The 24,031-nt window shown below is 52.2% G+C and overlaps 1 protein-coding gene across 1 annotated transcript in view; it reads right to left on the bottom strand.

Annotated features, from left to right (window-relative positions):
* Nucleotides 1-785: 785 nt before the first annotated feature.
* Nucleotides 786-24,031, bottom strand: part of LOC112116648 (alanine--tRNA ligase, cytoplasmic) — a 36,204-nt gene continuing 12,958 nt past the window's right edge. The window contains exons 10-21 of the mRNA XM_029912024.1: nucleotides 22,705-22,849; nucleotides 21,750-21,928; nucleotides 20,005-20,118; nucleotides 18,805-19,011; nucleotides 17,373-17,557; nucleotides 17,185-17,293; nucleotides 15,979-16,092; nucleotides 15,320-15,439; nucleotides 14,215-14,301; nucleotides 10,259-10,372; nucleotides 8,390-8,409; nucleotides 786-927 (exon numbers count right to left, since the gene is read on the bottom strand). Coding sequence (XP_029767884.1) covers nucleotides 786-927; nucleotides 8,390-8,409; nucleotides 10,259-10,372; nucleotides 14,215-14,301; nucleotides 15,320-15,439; nucleotides 15,979-16,092; nucleotides 17,185-17,293; nucleotides 17,373-17,557; nucleotides 18,805-19,011; nucleotides 20,005-20,118; nucleotides 21,750-21,928; nucleotides 22,705-22,849 — 1,536 coding nt within the window. The remainder of the gene's footprint in view (nucleotides 928-8,389; nucleotides 8,410-10,258; nucleotides 10,373-14,214; nucleotides 14,302-15,319; nucleotides 15,440-15,978; nucleotides 16,093-17,184; nucleotides 17,294-17,372; nucleotides 17,558-18,804; nucleotides 19,012-20,004; nucleotides 20,119-21,749; nucleotides 21,929-22,704; nucleotides 22,850-24,031) is intronic.

Below are 24,031 nucleotides of genomic sequence, written 5' to 3'. Positions count from 1 at the left end.
TCAGCCCTTTTACTGATAGGCGGTACAGTTGCAGGGATCTGCCATATATTCTCTGCCAGCTCTATGATGGCATCATTGATAGGAAGTGCAATTTTTGATGAAGTAGATGTCTGCAATATTTGTAGCAGCTTGTGCTGGTTCTCTTGCACCTTCTCAAGCAGAATGTCCTGGCTGGCCTCTACTCTTTTGAAGAGGTCCTGAAACTGTTTCAGGTCATCTGTTGTACTTGGAGGCGGTGGTATGACAGCCTCATCAGGTGAGGAAGATGAGTTATGAGCTGGTGAAATGCCTTTCTGTTCCTGTTCTGAAATTTCTTCCTCTTCTTCTGCCACCCCTTCAGGTGCCTCCGATGTTTCCTTGCTCAGGGAAGGTGGAGGAGAATGAATTTCCTGTCGGGCTGGGGTAGAGGATCTACTATAGTGGGCTCTATATGCCACCCAGGGGTCCCAGGGAGGCCACTGCATAGGGAAAGGTGGTGGTGGGCAGAATCAGGGTTGCCCATACCATTGTTGCATCTCATGAGATTGGCAGGGATTGGTTCTGGCAGCTTCCCATGGAGGTAGTCTCTCTGTAGGCGAAGAATGCTATGAGGAGAACTGGCTACCATCTGCATCCTCCCTCTTCATCACTGTAGAGAGACTGAGGCAGGCGATGTGAGGAGCTGCTCCGTTCGTTGGCCCGGTGATTGCTCGGGGACGAGCAGCAGTGACTGCGGTACCGATGAGACCGCTATGTCTTTCTGATGCAGAAACTGCGGTGGTGCAGATGTGGTCGGTGTCGTGCCATTATTGTGGTCCACCTTTGTCGAGACGGTCAGCGCCATTCTCGATCTGTCTGCCGGTGCTGACGAATGAGTTGATGCCGATGGTGGCAGCATTGCCAGAGGAACTGGTCTCGGTGCTGAGTTCTGCATTGGAATGGTCAGTGCTGTGGAGGAGGCATGACGTCTCGATTCCATGTCGGTGCAGTGGGGCTCAGCAGAGGTCCACAAGGGGACAATGCTCCGGAGCCTCAAAGGTTCTCGCTTTAGATGAGCTCGGCACCGAGGATACCGATCTCACTGGGGACCTCTTCTTTTCCTGAGTGTTCCTTTTCCTGTCGCAGCTCATTTCCTAGATGGTTTGGAAGACTGAGCACTCCTGTTATTAGAGGTTTTGCTCAGAGAGCTCTCTGCTGATGTGGATTTGGTTTCCTGAGGAGGCTGAAGACATTTTTCCATCAAAATCATCTTGAGGCGGAGACCTTGGTCATGCCTTGCCCTACCCTTTAGGTTGCTACAATGAGCACATTTCTGGGGGATATAGGTCCCCCCCAAGAAATTTTTTTTTGAATAACTGACTAATTAAGAGTCTATGTATCTAAGAACTATATAACTACAATCTAAAACTAAATTTATTTCTAGAAGGAGAAAAATGAAGAGGCAGCACTGCCACTGAGCTCTGTCTGCAGCTGAGGATGGTTGAGAGGGAGGCGCCAACGTCACAGCAAGACTACTGCGCACACACGACCCGAGCACTGCTACCTAAAATCTCCGACCTGCGGCGCAAGGACTCACCGACACCTAAAGTGGAGCACCTACAGGGACACTACTCAAAGAAGAATTTTAGTTTGTACTGACTTCACTAGTGCTTTTTATGTCACCTGCTGTAAAACTAGGCAAATATCCAGATGAGTTGCTGTATCCCTGGAAGACCTCTGCGTACCCCTGGTTGAGAACCACTGGTTTACATTACAGGCATCCCGGGGAGAGAAAAGAGGGGTTGGGGGAATGTCACGGAGTCCCCGGGCGATGCTCTGGAACTGCTCCCCACAAAGCCAGTCAGGACTTTGGGGAGCCTCCTCTCCCATGGAGCAGACTGTCTTCAGGGCAAGAAGCTCACACGGCTTCACCTCCTGGGTCTCTCCTGGGAGCATTCAGCATATGCCCCTCTGTGCGCTTCCCACAACAAGTCCGCCCAGGCGGGGTCCTGGGGAAGCCAGAGGGTCCTGCATCCCCACTTCGCAGTCAGACGTGACTCTTAGCCAGCCAGTAAAACAGAGGTTTATTAGATGACAGGAACACGGTCTAAAAGAGAGCTTGTAGGTACAGCGAACCGGACCCCTCGGCCGGGTCCATTCTGGGGTCCCGCGAGCCAGACACCCCCGTCTGCCCTCACTCCTAGTCCCCAGCCAGCTCCAAACTGAAAACCCCCTCCAGCCCCTCCTTCTCTGGGCTTTGTCTCTTTCCCGGGCCAGGAGGTCACCTGATCTCTTTATTCACCTTTAGCTATTTCCTTGCGGGGGGGGGAAAAGGGCCCTGGCCATTTGTTGCCAGGGAGACAGAATGTCAGTGATTTATGCACACTGGCCTTTATCCCACCACCTAGAGACTTAAGAAATGCATAGGGGAAACTGAGGCACTCACACAGTATTCAGAGGAAACATTAAGAACAGTCCCACTTCGTCACAGGGACAAGAAGCCTAGTACTTCACATGGTCTATAAATACAGCATCCAGGGTGAAAGGGCAGAGGGAGACACTGGGCCCCAATATATACAGGATAATATCAGACCTGGTCTACACTAGGAGGTTATGTCGAATTTAGCAGCGTTAACTCAAATTAACCCTGCACCCATCCACACAACGAAGCTATTTATTTCGACATAGAGGTCTCTTTAAATCGATTTCTGTACTCCTCCCCGACGAGGGGAGTAGCGCTAAATTCGACATGGCCATGTCGAATTAGGGTTAGTGTGGATGTAATTTGACGCTAATAGCTCCGGGAGCTATCCCACAGTGCACCACTCTGTTGGCGATCTGGACAGCAGTCCGAGCTCGGATGCTCTGACCAGCCACACAGGAAAAGCCCCGGGAAAATTTGAATTCCTTTTCCTGTCTGGCCAGTTTCCTATTTGGACATCGTGGCGAGCTCAGCAGCACTGGCAACGATGCAGAGCTCTCCAGCAGAGGTGACCATGCAATCGCTGAATAGAAAGAGGGCCCCAGCATGGACTGATCGGGAAGTCTTGGATCTGATCGCTGTGTGGGGCGATGAGTCCGTGCTTTCGGAGCTGCGATCGAAAAAACGGAATGCAAAGATCTACGAGAAGATCTCCAAAGCCATGACGGAGAGAGGATACAGCCGGGATGCAACGCAGTGCCGCGTGAAAATCAAGGAGCTGAGAAGACCAAAGAGTCAAACGGACACTCCGGATCCCAGCCCCAGACACGCCGTTTCTACGAGGCACTGCATTCCATTCTAGGTGCGGCCGCCACCACTACCCGTGGACTCCGACGATGGGGTATTGTCGACGGCCGCTTCCTCGGAGATGTTCGCGGACTGGGAAGATGAGGAAGGAGATCAGGACGACGAGGCAGTTGACAGCGCTTTCAACGCTGATTTCCCAAACAGCCAGGATCTCATCATCACCCTCACAGAGATCCCCTACCAACCCTCCCAAGGCCGTAACCCGGACCGTGATTCAGGGGAAACATCAGTAGGTAAGTGTTTTAAACATTTATTTTGAACAGAATAGTAATGGTATCTTAACAATGGGTTTTTCATGATTAGTTTGCCCTAGGCGCTTTAGTTTTTTGTCCTTGCCAGTGCAGCTACTGGAAAATTCTGTCTATATGTACGGGGATAGAGCAGTAATCCTCCTGGGACATCTCCACGAAGGTCTCCTGGAGGTATTGTGAAAGCCTTTGCAGCAGGTTCCTGGGGAGAGCGGCCTTATCGTGTCCTCCATGGTAGGAAACTTTTCCACGCCAGGCTAGCAGCAAGTACTCCGGGATCATTGCCTCACAAAGCATGGCGGCATACGGCCCTGGTGCTTGCTGGCATTCACGCAGCATGCGCTCTTTCTCTGTCTCCGAAATCCTCATCAGAGTGATATCACTCATGGTGACCTGCTGTGAATTAGGGGACTGTTAGTATTGGGACTGATTGCCTGTTCCTTTACATAACTGTAAATGGCCGTTTACAGCCACGCGGTGGAGGCGTGACAGGGGCAGCATTCAGTGATCTTTCCCGGGGATAGCCGCGAGGGGGGTGGGACAGGGGCAGAGTTCATGCTGGCCGGATTGCCAGCAGCAGGAACTGGCCAACGCTAGGAGCATTGCTTGGAACGTGAAAGGAGGGCACTGCTATAAATTAAGCTTTAAGCAGCCAAAAGTCTACAGCTTACCATGTCCGCCTGCTAGCCGAATTCCGTTGTCCGGCCCCGCTTGTGTGATCTGTACAGCAAGACCCCAGGCACTCAATGGGAAGGCCGAAAATTCGACCTTGTACTGAGTGCGCATGTGATAGGTGCTGTGCATGGTCTTGTTCACAGAGAAAGACTATATTCATTGTTCACAAAACTGTATCTTTCTGAGGAATTCACTCCCTTTTTCCCATCCCACAGCTGCGAGTGTCTCCCGAGCTACCCCGGCATCCCCCTCCCAGAGGCTGGCGCAGATCAGACGACGAAAGAGAAGGACACGGGACGAGATGTTCTCAGAACTTATGGGCTGCTCCCGAGCCGAGGCGGCACAGCAGACCCAGTGGAGGGAGAACATGTCGCAATACCAGCGATCACACAGTGAACAGGAGGACAGGTGGCGGCAGGAAGACCAGCAGGCGACTCAAACGCTGCTTGGACTAATGAGGGAGCAAACGGACACGCTCCGGCGCCTTGTAGATGTTCTGCAGGACCGGAGGCAGGACAGAGCCCCGCTGCATTCTCTCTCTAACCGCCCTGCCCCGCCACAAAGTCCCATCCCCCCCTCACCCAAAGTCCCAAGAAGGAGGGGCGGCAGGGGCCGTGAAAACAGTCACTCCACCCCTGCAGACTGCTCAAGTAACAGAAGGCTCTCATTCCCAAAGATTTGATAAGTCCTTTCCTTCACTCCAAAAGCACCTCACCCAAGCCCCCGTCCCAGTTTCATCCCTTAACTGTGTAGTTGTTAATAAAAAATACGTTTGTTAATTACTGTTTCTGTCATGTTCTTTTAGAGGAGAGTGTGTTTGAAGGGGGGGAAGGGGGTTGGTAATTGGAGAGGACAGTCACCTTTACCAGGGTACAGACACGGGGGCAGGTTCAGCAGAAGGTCACACACACACACACACACACATTGCAGTCACTAGGCACCCTGGTCAGTCTGGGAGGTGGTTTTCATGTTCTGTGTGTGTGGGGGGGCTATGTGAGTTTGTGGCGGGGGAGGGCGGTTACAGATCTTATGCAGCGGGCCTTAGCCTGGATGACAGAGCCACGCAGCAGGAGATCTGTAACCGCCCTCCCCCTCCACAAAGTCACATAGCCCCCACACACAGAGTCCCGAAAAGGAGGGGTGGCAGGCTCCGTTGAAACAACCAGTCCACCACTGCGGACCGCTCTAGGAGCAGAAGCCTGTCATTCCTCGAGTTTAGAAGCGTCCTTTCCATCACTACACCCGCTCCCCACCACAGTCTGTGTCCCAGTTTCAATACTTTACCGCGAAATCCTTAATAAAGAAAACGGGGCAGGTTCAGCTTCTGAATAAACAAACTTAATAGTCACAGGTTACCCTGCTCACTCTGGAACCTAGCTTTCAAAGCTTCCCGGATGCACAGCGCGTCCCGCTGTGCTCTTCTGATCGCCCAGCTGTCTGGCTGGGCGTAATCAGCAGCCAGGCAATTTGCCTCAACCTCCCACCCCGCCATAAAGGTCTCCCCCTTGCTCTCACAGAGATTGTGGAGCACACAGCAAGCTGCAATGACAATGGGGATATTGGTTTCGCTGAGATCAGAGCGAGTCAGTAAGCTTCTCCATCTCCCCTTCAGACATCCAAAAGCACACTCCACCACCGTTCTCCACTTGCTCAGCCGGTAGTTGAAGAGTTCTTTTTCACTGTCCAAGGCGCCTGTATAGGGCTTCATGAGCCAGGGCATTAGCGGGTAGACTGGGTCCCCGAGGATCACTATAGGCATCTCCACATCCCCAACAGTTATTTTGTGGTCCGGGAAGTAAATACCTTCCTGCAGCCGTCTAAACAGACCAGAGTTCCTGAAAACGCGAGCATAGAATCATAGAATATCAGGGTTGGAAGGGACCTCAGGAGGTCATCTAGTCCAACCCCCTGCTCAAAGCAGGACCAATTCCCAACTAAATCATCCCAGCCAGGGCTTTGTCAAGCCGGGCCTTAAAAACCTCCAAAGAAGGAGACTCCACCACCTCCCTAGGTAACGCATTCCAGTGCTTCACCACCCTCCTAGTAAAATAGTTTTTCCTAATATCCAACCTAAACCTCCCCCACTGCAACTTGAGACCATTACTCCTTGTTCTGTCATCTGCCACCACTGAGAACAGCCGAGCTCCATCCTCTTTGGAACCCCCCCTCAGGTAGTTGAAAGCAGCTATCAAATCCCCCCTCATTCTTCTCTTCTGGAGACTAAACAATCCCAGTTCCCTCAGCCTCTCCTCATAAGTCATGTGCTCCAGACCCCTAATCATTTTTGTTGCCCTCCGCTGGACTCTTTCCAATTTTTCCACATCCTTCTTGTAGTGTGGAGCCCAAAACTGGACACAGTATTCCAGATGAGGCCTCACCAATGTCGAATAAAGGGGAACGATCACGTTCCTCGATCTGCTGGCAATGCCCCTACTTATACAGCCCAAAATGCCGTTAGCCTTCTTGGCAACAAGAGCACACTGTTGACTCATATCCAGCTTCTCGTCCACTGTGACCCCTAGGTCCTTTTCTGCAGAACTGCTACCCAGCCATTCGGTCCCTAGTCTGTAGCAGTGCATGGGATTCTTCCGTCCTAAGTGCAGGACTCTGCACTTGTCCTTGTTGAACCTCATCACGTTTTTTTTGGCCCAATCCTCTAATTTGTCTGGGTCCCTCTGTATCCGATCCCTACCCTCTAGTGTATCTACCACGCCTTCCAGTTTAGTGTCATCTGCAAACTTGCTGAGAGTGCAGTCCACACCATCCTCCAGATCATTAATAAAGATATTAAACAAAACCGGCCCCAGGACCGACCCTTGGGGCACTCCGCTTGAAACTGGCTGCCAACTAGACATGGAGCCATTGATCACTACCCGTTGAGCCCGACGATCTAGCCAGCTTTCTATCCACCTTACAGTCCATTCATCCAGCCCATACTTCTTTAACTTGGCAGCAAGAATACTGTGGGAGATCGTATCAAAAGCTTTGCTAAAGTTAAGGAATAACACATCCACTGCTTTCCCCTCATCCACAGAGCCAGTTATCTCATCATAGAAGGCAATTAGGTTAGTCAGGCATGACTTGCCCTTGGTGAATCCATGCTGACTGTTCCTGATCACTTTCCTCTCCTCTAAGTGTTTCATAATTTATTCCTTGAGGACCTGCTCCATGATTTTTCCAGGGACTGAGGTGAGGCTGACTGGCCTGTAGTTCCCCGGATTCTCCTTCTTCCCTTTTTTGAAGATGGGCACTACATTAGCCTTTTTCCAGTCATCCGGGACCTCCCCCGATTGCCATGAGTTTTCAAACATAATGGCTAATGGCTCTGCAATCTCATCCGCCAACTCCTTTAGCACCCTCTGATGCAGCGCATCCGGCCCCATGGACTTGTGCACGTCCAGTTTTTCTAAATAGTCCCGAACCACTTCTTTCTCCACAGAGGGCTGGTCACCTTCTCCCCATACTGTGCTGCTCAGTGCAGTAGTCTGGGAGCTGACCTTGTTCGTGAAGACAGAGGCAAAAAAATCATTGAGCATCATGAACCTTGCCCGGCCATCCGACGTTGATGTTGGTAAAACGTCCCCTATGGTCCACCAGTGCTTGCAGCACCATTGAAAAGTAGCCCTTTCGGTTAATGTACTGGCTGGCCTGGTGGGCCGGTCCCAGGATAGGGATGTGAGTTCCATCTATAGCCCCACTGCAGTTTGGGAATCCCATCGCAGCGAAGCCATCTATGATCACCTGCACGTTTCCGAGGGTCACTACCTTTGAGAGCAGTAGCTCAACGATTGCGTTGGCTACTTGCATCACAACAACCCCCACGGTAGATTTGCCCACGCCAAAGTGGTTCGCGACTGACCGGTAGCTGTCTGGCGTTGCAAGCTTCCAGAGGGCTATGGCCACTCACTTCTGGACAGTCAGGGCTGCTCGCATCCGGGTGTCCTTGCGCTTCAGGGCAGGGGACAGCAACTCACAAAGTTCCAGGGAAGTTCCCTTACGCATCCGAAAGTTTCGCAGCCACTGTGATTCATCCCAGACCTGCAGCACTATGCAGTCCCACCAGTCCGTGCTTGTTTCCCGGGCCCAGAATCGCTGTTCCACAGCATCAACATGACCCATTGCCACCATGATGTCCACGGCGCGGGGTCCCGTGCTTTGTGAGAGGTCTGTGCCCCTCTCAGACTTAATGTCCTCACCGCGCTGCCGTAGCCTCCTCGCCCGATTTCTCAGCATCTGCCTCTGAAAAAGGTGGATGATAAGGTGCAAGGTGTTGACAACGGCCATAACTGCAGCGATGATCGCAGCAGGCTCCATGCTCGCAGTGCTGTGGCGTCCGCGCGGTCAATCACCAGAAAAGTGCGCGAACTGATTGCCCGCCGGCGCTTTCATGGAGAGAGGGCGGGAGTGACGGTTGAATGACAACAGTTACCCAAAACCACCCTCGACACATATTTTGCCCCAGCAGGCATTGGGGGCTCAGCCCAGAATTCCAATGGGCAGCGGGGACTGCGGGAACTGTGGGATAGCTGCCGACAGTGCACCGCTTCCAATGTCGACGCTTGCCCCGTTAGTGTGGACTCACAAAGTGGAATTACTGTCCTTAGTGTGGATACACACGTTCGACTTTGTAATATCGGTTCCACAAATTCGCTTTAAGTAAAATCGAACTACTCTCGTAGTGTAGACATACCCTCAGTGATAGGGAAGTGAGAGCCAACTGAACAATGGGGGGCGGGGGAGGGGGAAAGAGTGTGTCATGGGAAAGAGGGAACAGAAGAGAGGTGAGTGGAATTCATCTAATGAATGTCCATGAGCCTGATCCAGAGAGATTTCACTCTGAAGGCTTGTCTACACAGAGGTTTTCAGGAACAGCTTTCAAAGTGGGTTAGACTACACTAGCAACAAGGCCCTCTTATTCCAGATGAAGAGTGTCTGCATGTGGTGTTATTCCAGAAGAGCTGTTTCTGAATAACCCCCATTGTATATCCCTGAAACTACCCAGGAGGTTTGTCCTTAAATTGGACTGGGTTACTCAAGTTATTCTTCAGTATGGCATCCCTTCCGCACCTTGTGCCTGACCCGGTTCCCGCCCAGGCAGATCTAGGGACAACTGGCACAGAATTAAAGTGCCAAGCAAAGCAGCCGGTAGACACGTTCCTCACTGGAGCCGCAGGGAGCTCTCACTCATGGAATATCTGCTGCACAGAGTTCGCACCTGCCACTCTGCAACGCCCAAGCCTGGCTCCAGCATCTACAGCTCGTGTCACCTCAGGAAGCTCAGACTCTTGGTTTGCTCTTGGTAGTAAGGCTCTTGCACCAGTAACAGAACAAAAAACTGGAATATGCCATTGGATGCCAGTGCGAGGCTGAAGGGCGCAGTCAGAGCAAGAGGACGGGAATTAAAAAAACCCACCAGGTAGTACTCTAGAGCCTCTCTCCTCAGTGGCAGCTGCCCATTTGATGGGATCCTAATTCAAGGGTTGGTGTCCATTCCTATTTTTTGATCTCTTGTCTTACAACAGTGGTCCCCAAAAGCTATTCAGGGTTGCACCACCTCTTACCCCTGTCTGCCCCACTCACCCCAGAGCCGGGGTCAGGAGCGGGGCCGCGGCTCCCGGGGGAAGGGGGCTAAGGCTGGGGTCACAACTGGGAGCGGGGCCAGGAACCGGTGCTGGGGGTGGGGCGGGGCTGGGTCCCTCCCCACTCCCCATGGGGGCTAGCCCTGGCCCCGCCAAACCTTCCTCTGTGCCCCCCACAGTTTGGGAACCACTGGGGGGAGGGATAGCTCAGTGGTTTGAGCATTGGCCTGCTAAACCCAGGGTTGTGAGTACAATCCTTGAGGGGGCCACTTAGGGATCTGGGGCAAAATCAGCACTTGGTCCTGCTAGTGAAGGCAGGGTCCCTTCCAGTTCTATGAGATAGGTATATCTTCTCAGATTTTTTTTTTTTTTAAAACATGGTGGACACCCCTGTGCATGAGGGATGCAGGAATCCTGTAGTGGCCCCCAGCTGGTGGTGAGTGCTCTAACCCTCCATTTGAATGGCTGCAGGGTTGGGCACATGGATGCGCCCACACACACGGTACTACCTGAGGTACTTGGCATAAGCAGGTGATCTTTCCAGCTTCGTTATCCACTGAGAAGAGCATGGCCGCAGTCTGAGGGGAATAAGCCTTGAATAGCTTCAGAGATTCATTCAGGGCCTGTGGAGTGACACATATATACAGAGAGTCATGGCAAGAACCAGTCCATCCCAGCATACCTTCCACCTGGCCTCAGAACACACCGCACATTGCAGGCTCCCACACAGATTACTCTGCAGCCCCAGCCAGGACAGTCCCCAGTGGCCCTGAAGATAACTTGACACAAGCCATTACCAGGCCGAGATACTGGATCAAGATCTTCCTCATGCATTTTGCCTCGAAGCAGCAAGCAGCACCTCTGCAGCACTCAGGCCTGCAGGACCTGAAAAGTGATACCTAGAATACTCAAGGAGCTGACTGAGGAGATGTCTGAGCCATTAGTGGTTATCTTTGAAAAGTCAGGGAAGATGGGAGAGATTCCAGAGGACTGAAAAGGGCAAATATAGTGCCAAGCTATAAAAAGGTGACTAAGGAAAACCTGAGGAATTACAGACCACTCAGCTTAACTTCTGTACTTGGAAAGATAATGGAGCAAATAACTAAGCAATCGTTTTAAACACCTAGACGATAGTAAGGTGGTAAGTAACAGCATGGATTTGTCAGGAACAAATCGTGTCAAACCAACCTGATAGCTCTTTGACAGGGTAACAAGCCTTGTGGATAGAGGGAAGTGGTACATGTGGTATATCTTGACTTAAGTAAGGCTTTTGATACTGTCTCACAAACTAAGGAAATACAACCTGGATGGAGCTACTGTAAGGTGGGTGCATAACTGGTTGGAAAACCATTCCCAGAGAGTAGTTATCGGTGGTTCACAGTCAAGCTGGAAGGGCATAACGGGTGGGGTCCCACAGGGATCAGTTCTTGGTCCAGTCCTGTTCAATATCTTCATCAATGATTTAGAGAATGGCAGAAAGAGCTAACTTCTAAAGTTTGTGGACGATACCAAGCTGGGAGGGGCTGCAAGTGCTTTGGAGGATAGGATTAAAATTCAAAATGATCTGGACAAACTGGAGAAATGGCCTGAAATTCAAGGACAACTGCAAAGTGCTCCACTTAGGAAGGAACAATCAGCTGCACACATGCAAAATGGGCAATGACTGCCTAGGAAGGAGCACTGCAGAAAGGGATCTGGGGGTCAGAGTGGACCATAATCTAAATGAGTCAACAGTGTAACACTGTTGCAAAAAAAGCAACCGTTCTGGGATATATCAGCAGGAGTGTTGTAAGCAAAACACAAGAAGTAATTCTTCTGCTCTACTCTGTGTTGATTAGGCCTCAGCTGGAGTATTGTGTCCAGTTCTGGGCACCACATTTCATGAAAGAAGTGGACAAACTGGAGAAAGTCCAGAGACGAGCAACAAAAATGATTAAAGGTCTAGAAACCAGCTATGAGGGAAGATTGAAAAAATTGGGTTTGTTTAGACTGGAGAAGGGAAGAAAAGAGGGGACCTGGTAACAGTTTTCAAGGACATAAAAGGTTGTTACAAAGAAAAGGGAGAAAAATTGTTCTCCTTAAGCTCTGAGGATAGGACAAGAAGCAATGGGCTTAAATTGCAACAAGGGAGGTTTAGGTTGGACATTAGGAAAAACGTCCTGTCAAGATGGCTAAGCACTGAAATAAATTGCATAGGGAGGCTGTGGAATCTCCATCATTGGAGATTTTTAAGAGCAGGTTGGACAAACACCTGTCAGGGATGGTCTAGATAATACTTAGTCCTGCCATGAGAGCAGGGAACTGGACTAGATGACCTCTCGAGGTCCCTTCCAGTCCTACAGTTCTATGATTAGTCAGCAGAAGTGGGCTGCATGGAGGGTGGGAGCAGAGAGGCTGCATGGACTGGCAAGAAACAAGTCCCTGAGCACCAGGCACAAAGTCTTTCCAAAGGAGATGGAGCTCCCTCACTCAGAGAAAGATCTGGTGTATTTACAGAACTCCCAGGACAGGCTGTGTGTGTGGATAAGTTGATGCACACGACTCCAGCTGTACTGTTAGATGCTGCCAGCCCAGGGGGCACTGTCAGGATGTGATGTCTGTAATCCCACTGTGTGCGCCATCCCCCAGCACATTACTACACAAGGGACATGCCAGCAGCGCAATGCAGAAAGGTCCTGGACTCTGGTGATGGAACATAGCAAGGGAGATGCTATGCAGATCGCAGTAATGGCCCCAGAAGAGAATTCTAGATCTAGAACAATGTTCTACTTCCCCACAGAAGCCAACAGGCCTGCAGATACTATGGAGACGAGGGCTGTGTAAGTGGGTGGCTGAAGCTGTGACACATAGGGCAATTTCCGGCAATATCTTTGAAAGCTATTAACTCGATGTATTATTGTGGGCCGGGATTGTACGGCTCTCAAGATCGGTGGGGAGACCTGGGAGCTCCAAGGACTATATTGAAAATGTGCCAAACACTGGACTCTGGGGACAAGAAGTCTTCAGTAGATTTCCTGCAGACTCCCGAGGGCAGGTTACTACAATTTCCTCCATCTCCAGTTATGGAAAATCCCAGCCTTTGGAAGCTAGGATCTAAGGCATGGGTCATTGTCTGCTGATCACCTGTTCCCAGAGACTGGAGATCAGCCATTTCTTTATACAGCTCGGGCCTCTGAACTGCCAGCCTGGTTCTGGTTTGGAGTCAGAGACAGTTATGAACTTGTCACTACAGGGAAAACCCAGTTGTGGGTTCGAAGGACTGACACCTACTAGAGCCTGAGACTGGAGTTGGGGTGACCTCCAGTGCCTATGGGTTTTTGTTTTTGTAAATAGGATTTCTCCGTAATGCTGCGTGCTAACTTGTAACTGCAGGCAATGCACTGGGCCTATCCTCTGGAGAGAAGGCAAAGTGCAGCCTTGTAGGCAGTCTGGTTTGCTGGCAATAGCACAGTGTAGGCAGGGAGGAGTGCAGCCTTAAAGGTCCCCTGGTCAGGAGGGAGTACAATGCAGGTCTCCGCCCAGGAGAGGTGATGGCTGGGAGATGGAAGTGGCCTCCAGGGACCAGAAGGGGGAAAGCAGGTGCAGTTACCCTGAAACTGACAGGAGGGATGGCTGGAACGAGATGAGCTGGGAGGCTGTCCATGGAGAAGTTTAACAGGGGCATTCAAAGCGGATGGCTGCAGCCTCGTTTACCACGACTGTCCATTTACGACTGGTGCTTGTCAGTGGTCGAGCTCACTCAACCAGCACAGCCAAACAAACGCCGCAAAGACGAAAGAATGGATTCAGCTCGTGGCTACTTGAGATGGAGGGGGATGGGAACCAAGCTTGCTCCCGCCTGTAACAAAACCAGCTGGATAGGGTACAGAATCCAAGAAATCAGAGCTGGAGAATGACACTCCACTCTTCCCTTGTGCTTGTCCTAGGCTCCACCTAGTCCCTGCCTGGGGGCCAGCACAGGACACACTGTACTCACCTGGCTAGTTTTCAATGTCCCATGTGACAGAACTTTCGCTGCTTCTCTGCAAATCTTCCTGTTCAGAAATGTTTCCAGCCTGTATTTCCCCTTATTCTAGCTACCTCCTTGGGCTCCCCTTACTTGGGTCACTTAGGAAAGTCATTGAGAGATTTTTGAAGGGATCCCCATCCACAGCCAGAGTCTGGAAGCTGGGATGTGGAAGCAGAGGAGAGCTAGAAGGACAAGTAACGGAGATCCTCACCATTCTGGTTATGTTTAGGGTGGGCTTAGTTAAACCAGAAGGAGGGGTGCAGAGACCCAGCACGTGAACAGCAGCACACACCACTCCCCACCCTAGTCTGTGCCCCCGGATGGAGGCTCTCAAACAGGCTGTGTAATGAGTACGCCGCGGAAGTGTCCGTCTGCCCAGAGCACAAATTCAAAGGCTAGGTTCCATGTGTATAGAGGGGGCCTGGAGAGGCTGTTCTGCCCTGGGAGCTGGGTTACCTTTGCTGAAGCTCCACTCTCCAATTCCAGGACCACCAGTGGCTGGTTAGGATGACTGTCAATGAGCTGCTTGGTCTTCTCCAGCACCTGCGAGAATAAGCGGAGAGTCAGACTGTAAATAGGTGTGTGTCGCTTGGACACGGGAGGTCCACTAGTGACAGGGAAAGATTTCAAACCTCTGCCAGCTGGAACTCCCCACCTCCCCCTCCCTGATCATTCTGCCCCAATCCTGCACGGACCCAAACACTGGGCCAGCCACAGGGGTGAAAGTAACTTACAGGACTTACCGGTACTGCCGGAGTCCTGAGGGGCATAGTCTCAACCAGAAGAGGCGGGGCCTCTCAAGATTTAAAGGCCCTGGGGCACCGGCTGTGACTGCGGGGAACCCCGAGCCTTGCCGGGTTGGGGCAGGGATTTAAAGGGCTCTGGGCTGCCCGCAGCCGCGGGGAGCTCTGAGCCCTTTAAATCCCGGCCCCAGCCCAGCCGCCAGAGCCCTTTAAATCCCCGCCGCGGAAGCCAGTGCGGTTCGGCACGGCGTACTGGCTCTTGCCGGTACACCGTACCGGCTTACTTTCACCTCTGGCCAGCCAGGAGTGCAATGCCACCCTTGAGCATGTGCAGAGGACGATCTGTGTATGTGACCCAAGAGAAGGTTGTGCTGTACACAGCCTCCCCAATGCAGTCACCAGTTACCACATGGAGTCAGAAGCAATAACTACCAGTCCATTCACCTGCAACCCATAAATACCCCACATCAGGCCCTCGGCTGGCCCTGAAGCATTTTCCAGGAACTGAGGTGGCTTGCCCACCTTTCTGTCCAACAGCACCCCTGGTGGTCAGCTGAATACATTTATTACTGTTACAGAGGACTGTCCAACCTCACTCCCATGAGGTAGCTGCAGAGGCACGGGGAAAAACAAACAGAGACCTTGACTGGAAAAGGTGGGTGCCAGCTAGACCCCCACATTTAGGCAGCGCAGGCCCCTTCCACAGGGAGGAGAGCGGCATACATTTATTTGGGTTGGGAGCAGGAAGCAGAGCCCACACGGATGTCCACCATAACCCCCATCCCACCAGCGTTATCCAGCTGGGCTAATAGGCTCACTCGTTTCTGGACGTCTGCTTTGCTTGTGCGGTCCAAGTCATCCATAACCTTCTTCAGTGCTCTGAGCGCCTCTCTCAGCTCATCCTTCCGCCACTGTGGGATAACTGCGGTAGCCAGTGTCTGGAAGCAGAAGAGGGGGGTTCAGGCTCAAGGCCTATCACAACAGGAGGCCGAGGTTTCTGTGCTCCCCACCCTAATGAACTGGCTTTAAACCCAAAAAGCCACTCAAGCAGAGCACCCAGCAAGAAACTCCCTTCCCAACGTCACACGAGACAGAGAACGAGGTGGCATTTGCTCAATCTGCAATGCACGGTCCACCTAGGATACTTCTGTGGCCTCCATCACCATAGTGTCCCAGTGCCTCCCAACCTCTAGCAGATTTAGCCCCTCAACACCCGTGTGAGGCAGGACAGGGCTATTACTGCTATTGGAATAGTGGGGACTGAGGCACAGAGATCCAGGGACCTTGGCAGAGCAGGGAATTGAACCTGGGTTTCCCAAGCAGCACTTTAGGCACTGGACACAGGTCCCATGCACCCTTGGGCCCCAACTGCTAAGTGACTTGCTTTGATTTAAGAACCCAGGCTAAGGCATCTCACTCTTCTCTGCTCTTGCTAGTCTGATGCAACACTCCTGGAGGGGCTGGGGTCCCAACCCACCTCACTGAGGTCTGCAATCTCCTTCTGCACGTCCTTGTTGGGAGCAGTCTGGACCTTCACTTTGGCATCCAGGGCAGAGAGCGATTTCATGAGGCTGTCCGCATTCCTGAGTGCCTGAGAGAGCAGAATTCAGTTCCTAGCTCCATTGGAGGGCTACCGAGCACTGGGGTGTCCAACACCATGCGACAAAGGACAGAAATACAACCCGCGAGAGAGACATGTTTCCACAGGGAGCTACAATGAAGCTCTCTCAGCAGCAGAGCTCAAGAAGGTGGTGCTTGTCTATTAGCCAATCTCACACCCAGTACCTGCCACTCCCCTCCTAGTACTGGCCTATGTCAGAGGCTTCAGAGAAAGCCATTAAACCCCACACAGATGCACCTCACTGACCCTGGGAGAAAACGCCCTCTTGACACCAGCTGGGGACCAGTTTACACTGCCCAGCACTGGAACTCTTGTGCTGTTTAGTCTTTGTTCACATAATTAATTGCAGCTGACAATACAGTGGTTGTCCCAAGAGCTCTGTCTCCACAGCTCTGCTCCAGGGCCGTGTTCTTTGTGCCATTTGCTCAATAAGCGCAGAGAACACTTACAGATCTATCGTACCAAGAGCTGAACTACTTCCCTGGGAAAGCATCGTCCCATAAGACACCAGCCCAAGCATGGAAGTGCAGCCACTACAAAGTTAGCAGGAAGCATTTCTTCTCCATTTCTCTCACCCCTTTCACCACTCTTTGCCATCCTTCCTCCCACCAACCTGGCTTGGCATGGCCTGGCAGGAAATCAGACACTGTAATCACTCCTGTTGCACTGCCAGTCTGACTGACACAGCTGGAGGGTGTGCAACAGTATTGCATGCAAGGCTCCTCAGCTCCACCCTCTGGCTGGAGGCCTGGCCAGGGAACCTCCCACACAGTTCTCCTAGATCTGCAAGGGCATCACTCACTTCCCCCATCGGGCCTGCAGCTCTGAAGCTAAAGTTAGAAGCTGTAAATGCTGCAGGCACCTGGGGTCAAGTGCTCAGTGGTATCACCCCAGTGGAGTCAGTGGTGCAAGGACCATTTAAACCCAGTGGAGGATCTGACTCTTAATCTTTAATACAGATGAAAATCTCTTGTCCACGATCAGATTGCCACACGCACATGCTCCAGGAGGCTACTCACAATACTTGGATTTCACAATGATCCCCCTTCTCTCTCCACTTACCTTCAGCGCCTCAGCACCAGTGATTGCAACTATCCTCCGGATGCCTTTAGCAATCGCTTCTTCAGAGGCAATCACAAAAGGGCCAGCATGGCTTGAGTTCTGCAGGTGTCTTTGGAAAGAACAGACAAGGTGAGATGACTAAAAATCCTATCACTGCCTCCCCATCCTCTTTCTGTTCAGATACTCACGTCCCTCCACAGAACTCGATGGAAGTGATGGAGCCAGCGGCGCTGGAGGGATCAGCCAGCATGTCCTCCACGGGGATGCCAATGGAGACGACACGCACGGGATCGGGGTAGGTCTCATCAAACACAGCCCGCAGGCCCTGGATAGCTTTTGCTGCTGCCAGAGGGCAATCCTTGGCATACACAGTCTGGGGAGGTCAAAGCAAGGGGGATCAGATGGGCACTGCCAGCACATACAGAAATGCAGATACAGGTTAACAGCTGTAACCAAAGCATCAGAACTTTTCATCTCACTTTCAACATGCAACAGTTGCATTTGTCTCTGGGTGAGCAGCCTCAACTCTCACACCTTCTCCGAGACATAACGCCCGTTCTGTGCTAACCGCTGCTTAGACAGATTTCAGCATCCAAATTAGCCTATGGCTAATGGCTCATCAATGATCCAGCGACACCTGTGTGCTTTTCCAAACCTGGAGAACAGTGACCATGAGTACTCTACTGGCCAGCTCACCAAAGAGATGTCATGTACACTGACAACAGGTGCAGTGAATAAAGAACAGCCAATTTATATTCTGGGAAATATTGATGAGGCTCCCAGAGTTCAGTTTAAACCTCTATTTTCCAGTGAAAATAAGGCCACATCTTACCAGGAAATCTGAGTTTACACCAAAGAGGCCAACAAAGAGCAGCTCCTTACCCTCCAGTGACTGTGGTTCTTTGAGATGTTGTACTCAGTGTGGCTCTCACTCAATAGCAGTGCTATGAGAAAGAATCCGCTCTGAAACACGAGGTGCAGGTATCCCTAGGATGGGATGCACACTGACACACACTTGAGGAACGTCTCTTGCTGAGAACATGATCCTCACGCTCTCAGCTTTGCAGTACCATTGCATCCCGTTCAGGACTGTGCCACATTACAGATCAACACTGGCCACCTCCAGACCCAATCTAACATGAAGGGCATGCAGCTAGAAGACAGAGAGCCAGCTCCCGTAGCAGGAGATATTCAGGTCATGTCTGAGATGAAACCTCTACCCATGAAACATGGGCAGAGCCATGCAGGGTGATCTGCTGTGAGGAGATAATGGGGATCCTTGATCTGCTCTGGTCAGCCAATTCCACACTTGCTCACACTGCACAGCTGACTGTCAAGAGGATGGGACAATAAGGAACTGGGCTGTCAAGGCAGCACGTGTCCTTCCGCCTGCCCCACTCAACATCAGCACCATTTTTTCTGCAAATTAATGCCCTGATTCTCCACTTGGCCCAGGTTGAGGAGGTAGAGAAGGAGTGTGCGTGTAGCATCACCACCACCACCACCGGGGAGTGAGGCGGAGGGTTAACTCAATGGACCTGGCACACTGGCAAGCTGAGCCTGCGGCTCCCGCCATCAGAGTCCTCCAGCAAGCACCCTCTCCTCAGACCCAGAGCACACCTTGGCTTCCTTTATCATTTGGTTGGCAATCTCTTCGGTTTTCTTGATCTCTTGGGTGGACATGGCTCCCCTGGCGGTGAAGTCAAATCGCAGCCTGTCTGGGGCAACCAGGGACCCTCTCTGGTCGGCGTCCCCCAGCACCGAGCGCAGGGCAAAGTTGAGGATGTGGGTGGCAGTGTGGTTGCTCATGATGGGTCTCCGCCTTGGCTGCAGGGAGCAGAGGGAAAGCAATTATTAAAGGGCTCTGTTGGAGGGGCTGCCACATGCCTCCTGCTTACACACCGTTGGCCCAGCCCAGTGAGAACTGACTATCCATGGGACAGAGAAGCAGGAGGTTACAGCTACAAATCAGTTCTGCTTCAAGAGAAATCTGGGCCAATGCAGGATGGAGAGATCAAAAGCAGCTTCTGTCTTGAGGCTGCTCTGGGACCAGCATCAAGGAAAACAGTCTCAATCCAGTTCCCAGGACCCCTGTCACAGAGACCATCTCCCCAACTGTCCCGCTGGTTGGCAGTGCTTGGTGAGAGGCCGCGGAGGGGGCGAGGCACAGTGGGGGGAGTGCACAGGGAGTGGCAGGCTGCCCATGTACAGGAGAGAAGAAGATTTTACATGCTAGGGTTCAACCAAGTATCTTCTACCAACATTGAAGATACCCGAGAGAAAGAAAAATTTCTTCAAAAAAGAACTAGATAAGTTCATGGAGAGATAGGTTCATCAATGGCTATTAGCCAGGATGGGCAGGGATGGTGTCCCAGCCTCGTTTGCCAGAAGCTGGAAATGAGCGACAGGGGATGGATCACTTGATGGTTATTTGTTCTGTTCATTCCCTCGGGGCACCTGGCATTGGCCACTGTCAGAAGACAGGAAACAGACCTTTGGTCTGACCCAGTATGGCCGTTCTTATGTCCTTATGTAACTGAAACCTCAGAGACCAGGGCAGCTGGACAATCCCTTCCTAGCCAGGATTTCACTAGTGCCCCAGTCTAACCCACGTCGCATTAACCCTTTAGGGCAGAACACAAATTCCAGCCGCCAGCTCCTGGGGGACTCGTGGCTCAACCTTAGCTCTACTAAATGACATCTGCTGGGATGCCCTGGTGGGAGCAGGCAGTGGCCTCAGAATGGTGGAAGAAAAGGAGACACCAGTCTCTCACGGGAAAGAGAGATGGTGTCACTCACCGTAGCATCACTCTAACTCACCTCGTCAATATACAGACGGACTTGGTCTCCCACTTTCAGGCTCCCGTAGACCATTCCTATGTGAAGCACATAGCCCCCTCGGATCTGCACGTTCTTCACCGTGAACTCCGTTTTCTGTACCAGATGGGGGAGAGCACAGACAGCAGGGGAATTGTTATTATTCCACCCAGCATCCTGGATGGCAACTGGAAAGCCCCCAGAAGAGTAAGTCCCAGGAACACAGGCCTCTCTGGTAGCATGAGCAGCATGGTAGCATGGGCCGGCCAGCTCTCTCTGGGGACCGACAGTTGCAGTGGGAGTGGGGGACAAACAGTGAACTAGAAAATTAAATTAAGACCAAGGAGGAAAGGTGGCTCTGGGGAGTGCAGTGCAGAGCTCAGTTAAGCCCCGATTCCAATCACTGAACAATCGGCCATTACCGCTCGGCAGGTCAGGATCACGGACAAAGAGCCAAAGGGGGAGCCTGCAGATTTGGCCTCCATCACATGTGAGCACTCGATCATCTGTACCGTTTACCTGCACACACCCCTGGGAGGCAGGTCAGGGCTAGTCTCCCCATTGGCATCGACAGGATTAAATTCAATAGTGCAAACTACTTCACTTTGGCAGGGAAAAAAAAAAAATCAAATGTACAGCTACAAAATGGGGACACCTGGCCAGGCAGCCATACTGCTGGAAAGCATCTGGGGGGGTTCTAGTGGATCACAAATTGAATCTGAATCAGCAACATGATGCACTCGCAAAAAAGGCAAATGTCATTCTGGGGTGTATTAGCAAGACTGTGGTATGTAAAACGTGGGAAATAGTTGTCCTGTGCTCAGCTCTGGTGAGGCCCCAGCTGGAGTACTGTGTCCCCGTCTGGGCACCACGCTTTAAGAAAGACGTGGACAAACTGGAGAGAGTCCAGAGGGGAGCAACGAAAGTGAACAAAGGTTCAGAAAGCCTGACCTACGAGAAATGGTTAAAGAAACTGGGCAGAAAGGAAAGCTGGGGGTAGGGGAAGGGAGGACTTGATAACAGACTTCAAGTTATGTTAAAGGCTGGTACAAAGAGAATGGTGATCAATTGTGCTCCATCTTCCCTGGAGGTAGAACAAGAAATACAGGGCTTAATCTGCAGCAAGGGAGATATAGGTTCAATACAGTATTAGGAAAAACAACGAGGAGTCCTCGTGGCACCTTAGAGACTAACAAATTTATTTGGGCATAAGCTTTCGTGGGCTAAAACCCACTTCATCAGATGCAAGGAGTGGAAAATACAGTAGACAGGTATAAATACACAGCACATGAAAAGATGGGAGTTGCCTTACCAAGTGGGGGGGTCAATGCTAGTATTAGGAAAAAATTCTAACTCAAAGAGTAGCTAAGCTCTGGAACAGGTGTCCAAGGCTGGTTGTGGAATCCCCATGGAGGTTTTGAAGAACAGGTTGGACAAACACCTGTCAGGGCTGGTCTAGGTTTAATGGTCCTGCCCTTGTGCAGATGACCTCTTGAGATCCCTTCCAGCCTTCTATGATTGTACAGATGGGGAACTCAGAGCCTAAGTGATTGTCTGTGGTCCCTGTGGCTGAGCAAGGAATTGAAACTGGGTCTCCCACAGCCCAGGCCAAAACAGTATCCACCGCACCACCCTTCCTCTCCCTCCCTGTCCCAGCCCCACTGTCTTTTCACCCCTCTTTCCCGAGAATGGCACTCAGGGAGTGGTTCTGTTTGTACGTCAGCACACAGGTGCCTGGTCCCACTTACATCCTCGCTGCTGTCGTTGTCCTTGACCAGGTAGCCCTCGTCATAGATCTGCCCGCCCTGCTCGGCGTAGAAGCAGCTCTTGTCCAGCACTATGCCGCACTCCTGGCCCGTGGATACTTCCTCCACAAACCTCTTCTCCCTGCGGATTGCTTGCACAGTGGCCACTGGGCTCTCAAACTCTGTCGCCGGTGGGAGAGGCAAGGTCAGTGAGACGACAATCCCAGCCATTTACACATAGCCATAGACACACATGTCCAGCAGCCACCTCTGGAGTGCTGGAGCGCTTGCTTAACAGTTTAAGACAAGATGTGAAGAAAGAACACTGAGTGGAACCTGCAGGGGGACATTTAGCTGGGGTGGGGAAATCGCTGGGGTGGTCAGCCCTGTGGGGCAGGGGCTGCCTTTGTGTTGTGTCCATACGGCACAGAGCACAATGGGGCACTGATCCATGACCAGGGCACCAAATAAATCAGAATCCTCAGGGAGCAGGCCCAGGGCTCAGTAATGGACCAAGATACCGGGGAATCCAGGGATGCCCAGATACAAAGCTGGGGTGAAAAGGAACCACTAGAGGGTCCCAGTGATCAGGCAGGGAGCGTATGAGCTGGACAGTCCCTAGAGCAGCCAGAGAAATCGGTTCCCTTTAAAAGGTTTCCCTGTCTCCAAACGGTCAGTGTCTTCTCCTGCCAGGCAGTGGATTTGCCCCTCTGATTTGCACTATCCTCCACCTACCTCTGTTGGCAGCTGTCAGCCTGGCATGGTTCTCTCCCCTCCCTCAGCCCTAAAGGGTGCCAGCCGATCACCAGGCAGGCGTGAGATGCAGGAAGACACAAAGGCGCCTTCGCTGCAAGCTGCGGCAGAGTCCGCAGACTAGCCTCCAGGCCTGACCCCATGCAAGACCCACGAAGCGAGGCTAGGGGCAGGGGAACCATTTGGAGGACACTTTGTCACATACCGTAGACACCACTGGGATCCGACGTGTAGTTGTATTTAGGCGAGTCGTCGGTTACCTCCAGTCCCCGGGTGCGGAGCTCTTCAATAGCATAGATGTCCAGCATGATGAGGTCTTCCGCCCCATCTCCCTTGCCCTGAGACTTCAGCTGATAATGGCAACAGGTGGAAGTGTTAGGGGCAGGGAGAAGATCCCTTAGTACTGCCATAGGGATCCAATCCTTATGCATCAGCTGGTTGGGCTTTAGCAACACATGCAGGGCTGGAGGCATGACTGGGGCAGAAAGGACACCCGACATCCTGGACCAAGTCTAGTCTATGCTGTAGACCTGCATCAAACACACCGATATTCACAGCTTTCCTCATTCACAGCGAGTCTGCCAAGAAACCGAGGAGGCAAGAATCCAGTGGGATGGCAGGGATCCACATTCTGTCCCCCTGAAGGCCGCCAGGTGAAGGCTGCTCTGAAGCAGGGTGACTGGCAGCACGACAGCCATGGCAGCACTTTGGTAGCAATCCCATCCACCTACTGTGGGGCGCTCCCTGCACCGCTACTCAGCTACTGCTAAAGGGAAGGGCTAGCGAGGGTTCTGCTCATCCCGTGCCCGCTCTACTGCAAGTCAGCTGCGACGCAAAGCCGCCAAGCTGTGAATCCAATCCTGCCCTGGCTGTGCAGGACCCACAGTGCCTCGCTCTGCGCTACTGAAGCGCCTAGGAGGTGCTCAGCGGGTAGCATGAAGAACACAGCTGGATTTGTAGGAGCTGTGTCTACACTAGTGATTGGGGGTGGGGGGCTCCCGGTTTCTCTGGCCCTGGTGCAGCTTCCATGCTGATTCCAATGACGGGACCACAGGTCTAGGCGGAGCGCTAGGGTTCTAACCATCAGATAGCTCAGCTGCACTCAGAGCATGCCTAGATCACACAGCATGGCCTGAAGCCTGACTACACCAGTGCTCCCACAAGCAAGGCTGCACCATCCTACCGTAACGGGGGAGGGGGAGAGAGTCTCTTAGAAACTCTCCTGTAAATAAGGCCTATTACTATAGGGTAGATTAAAACCAGGGCATCTTGGATCTAGTCTCAGGATGAGGGTGCATGGAGCACTCTTGCACTGGACATTGTAGAACCGAGGTGCAGTAAGTTTCCCCTTCCCCCCCCCCCTTCATGCAGAGACAGGCTCTGCCAGGGGTCTTCCCAGTCCCACAAATGCAGCATTACGTGGCATGAGTCCCAGATCCATGTAGAGCAGCGGTTCACAACCGGGGGCCGACAAGCTAGTTTCAGGGGGTCCCCAAACCCCGGCGCCCTGCAAGGCAGAAGCCCCGAGCCAC

This window comes from Terrapene carolina, unplaced genomic scaffold (genome assembly GCF_002925995.2).
Source record: "Terrapene carolina triunguis isolate 2854851 unplaced genomic scaffold, T_m_triunguis-2.0 Scaffold165, whole genome shotgun sequence".
In the NCBI taxonomy this organism is placed as follows: Eukaryota; Metazoa; Chordata; order Testudines; family Emydidae; genus Terrapene; species Terrapene triunguis.
Note: the sequence above shows the minus strand (reverse complement) of the source record. Positions and strands in the feature narration are given on the sequence as shown.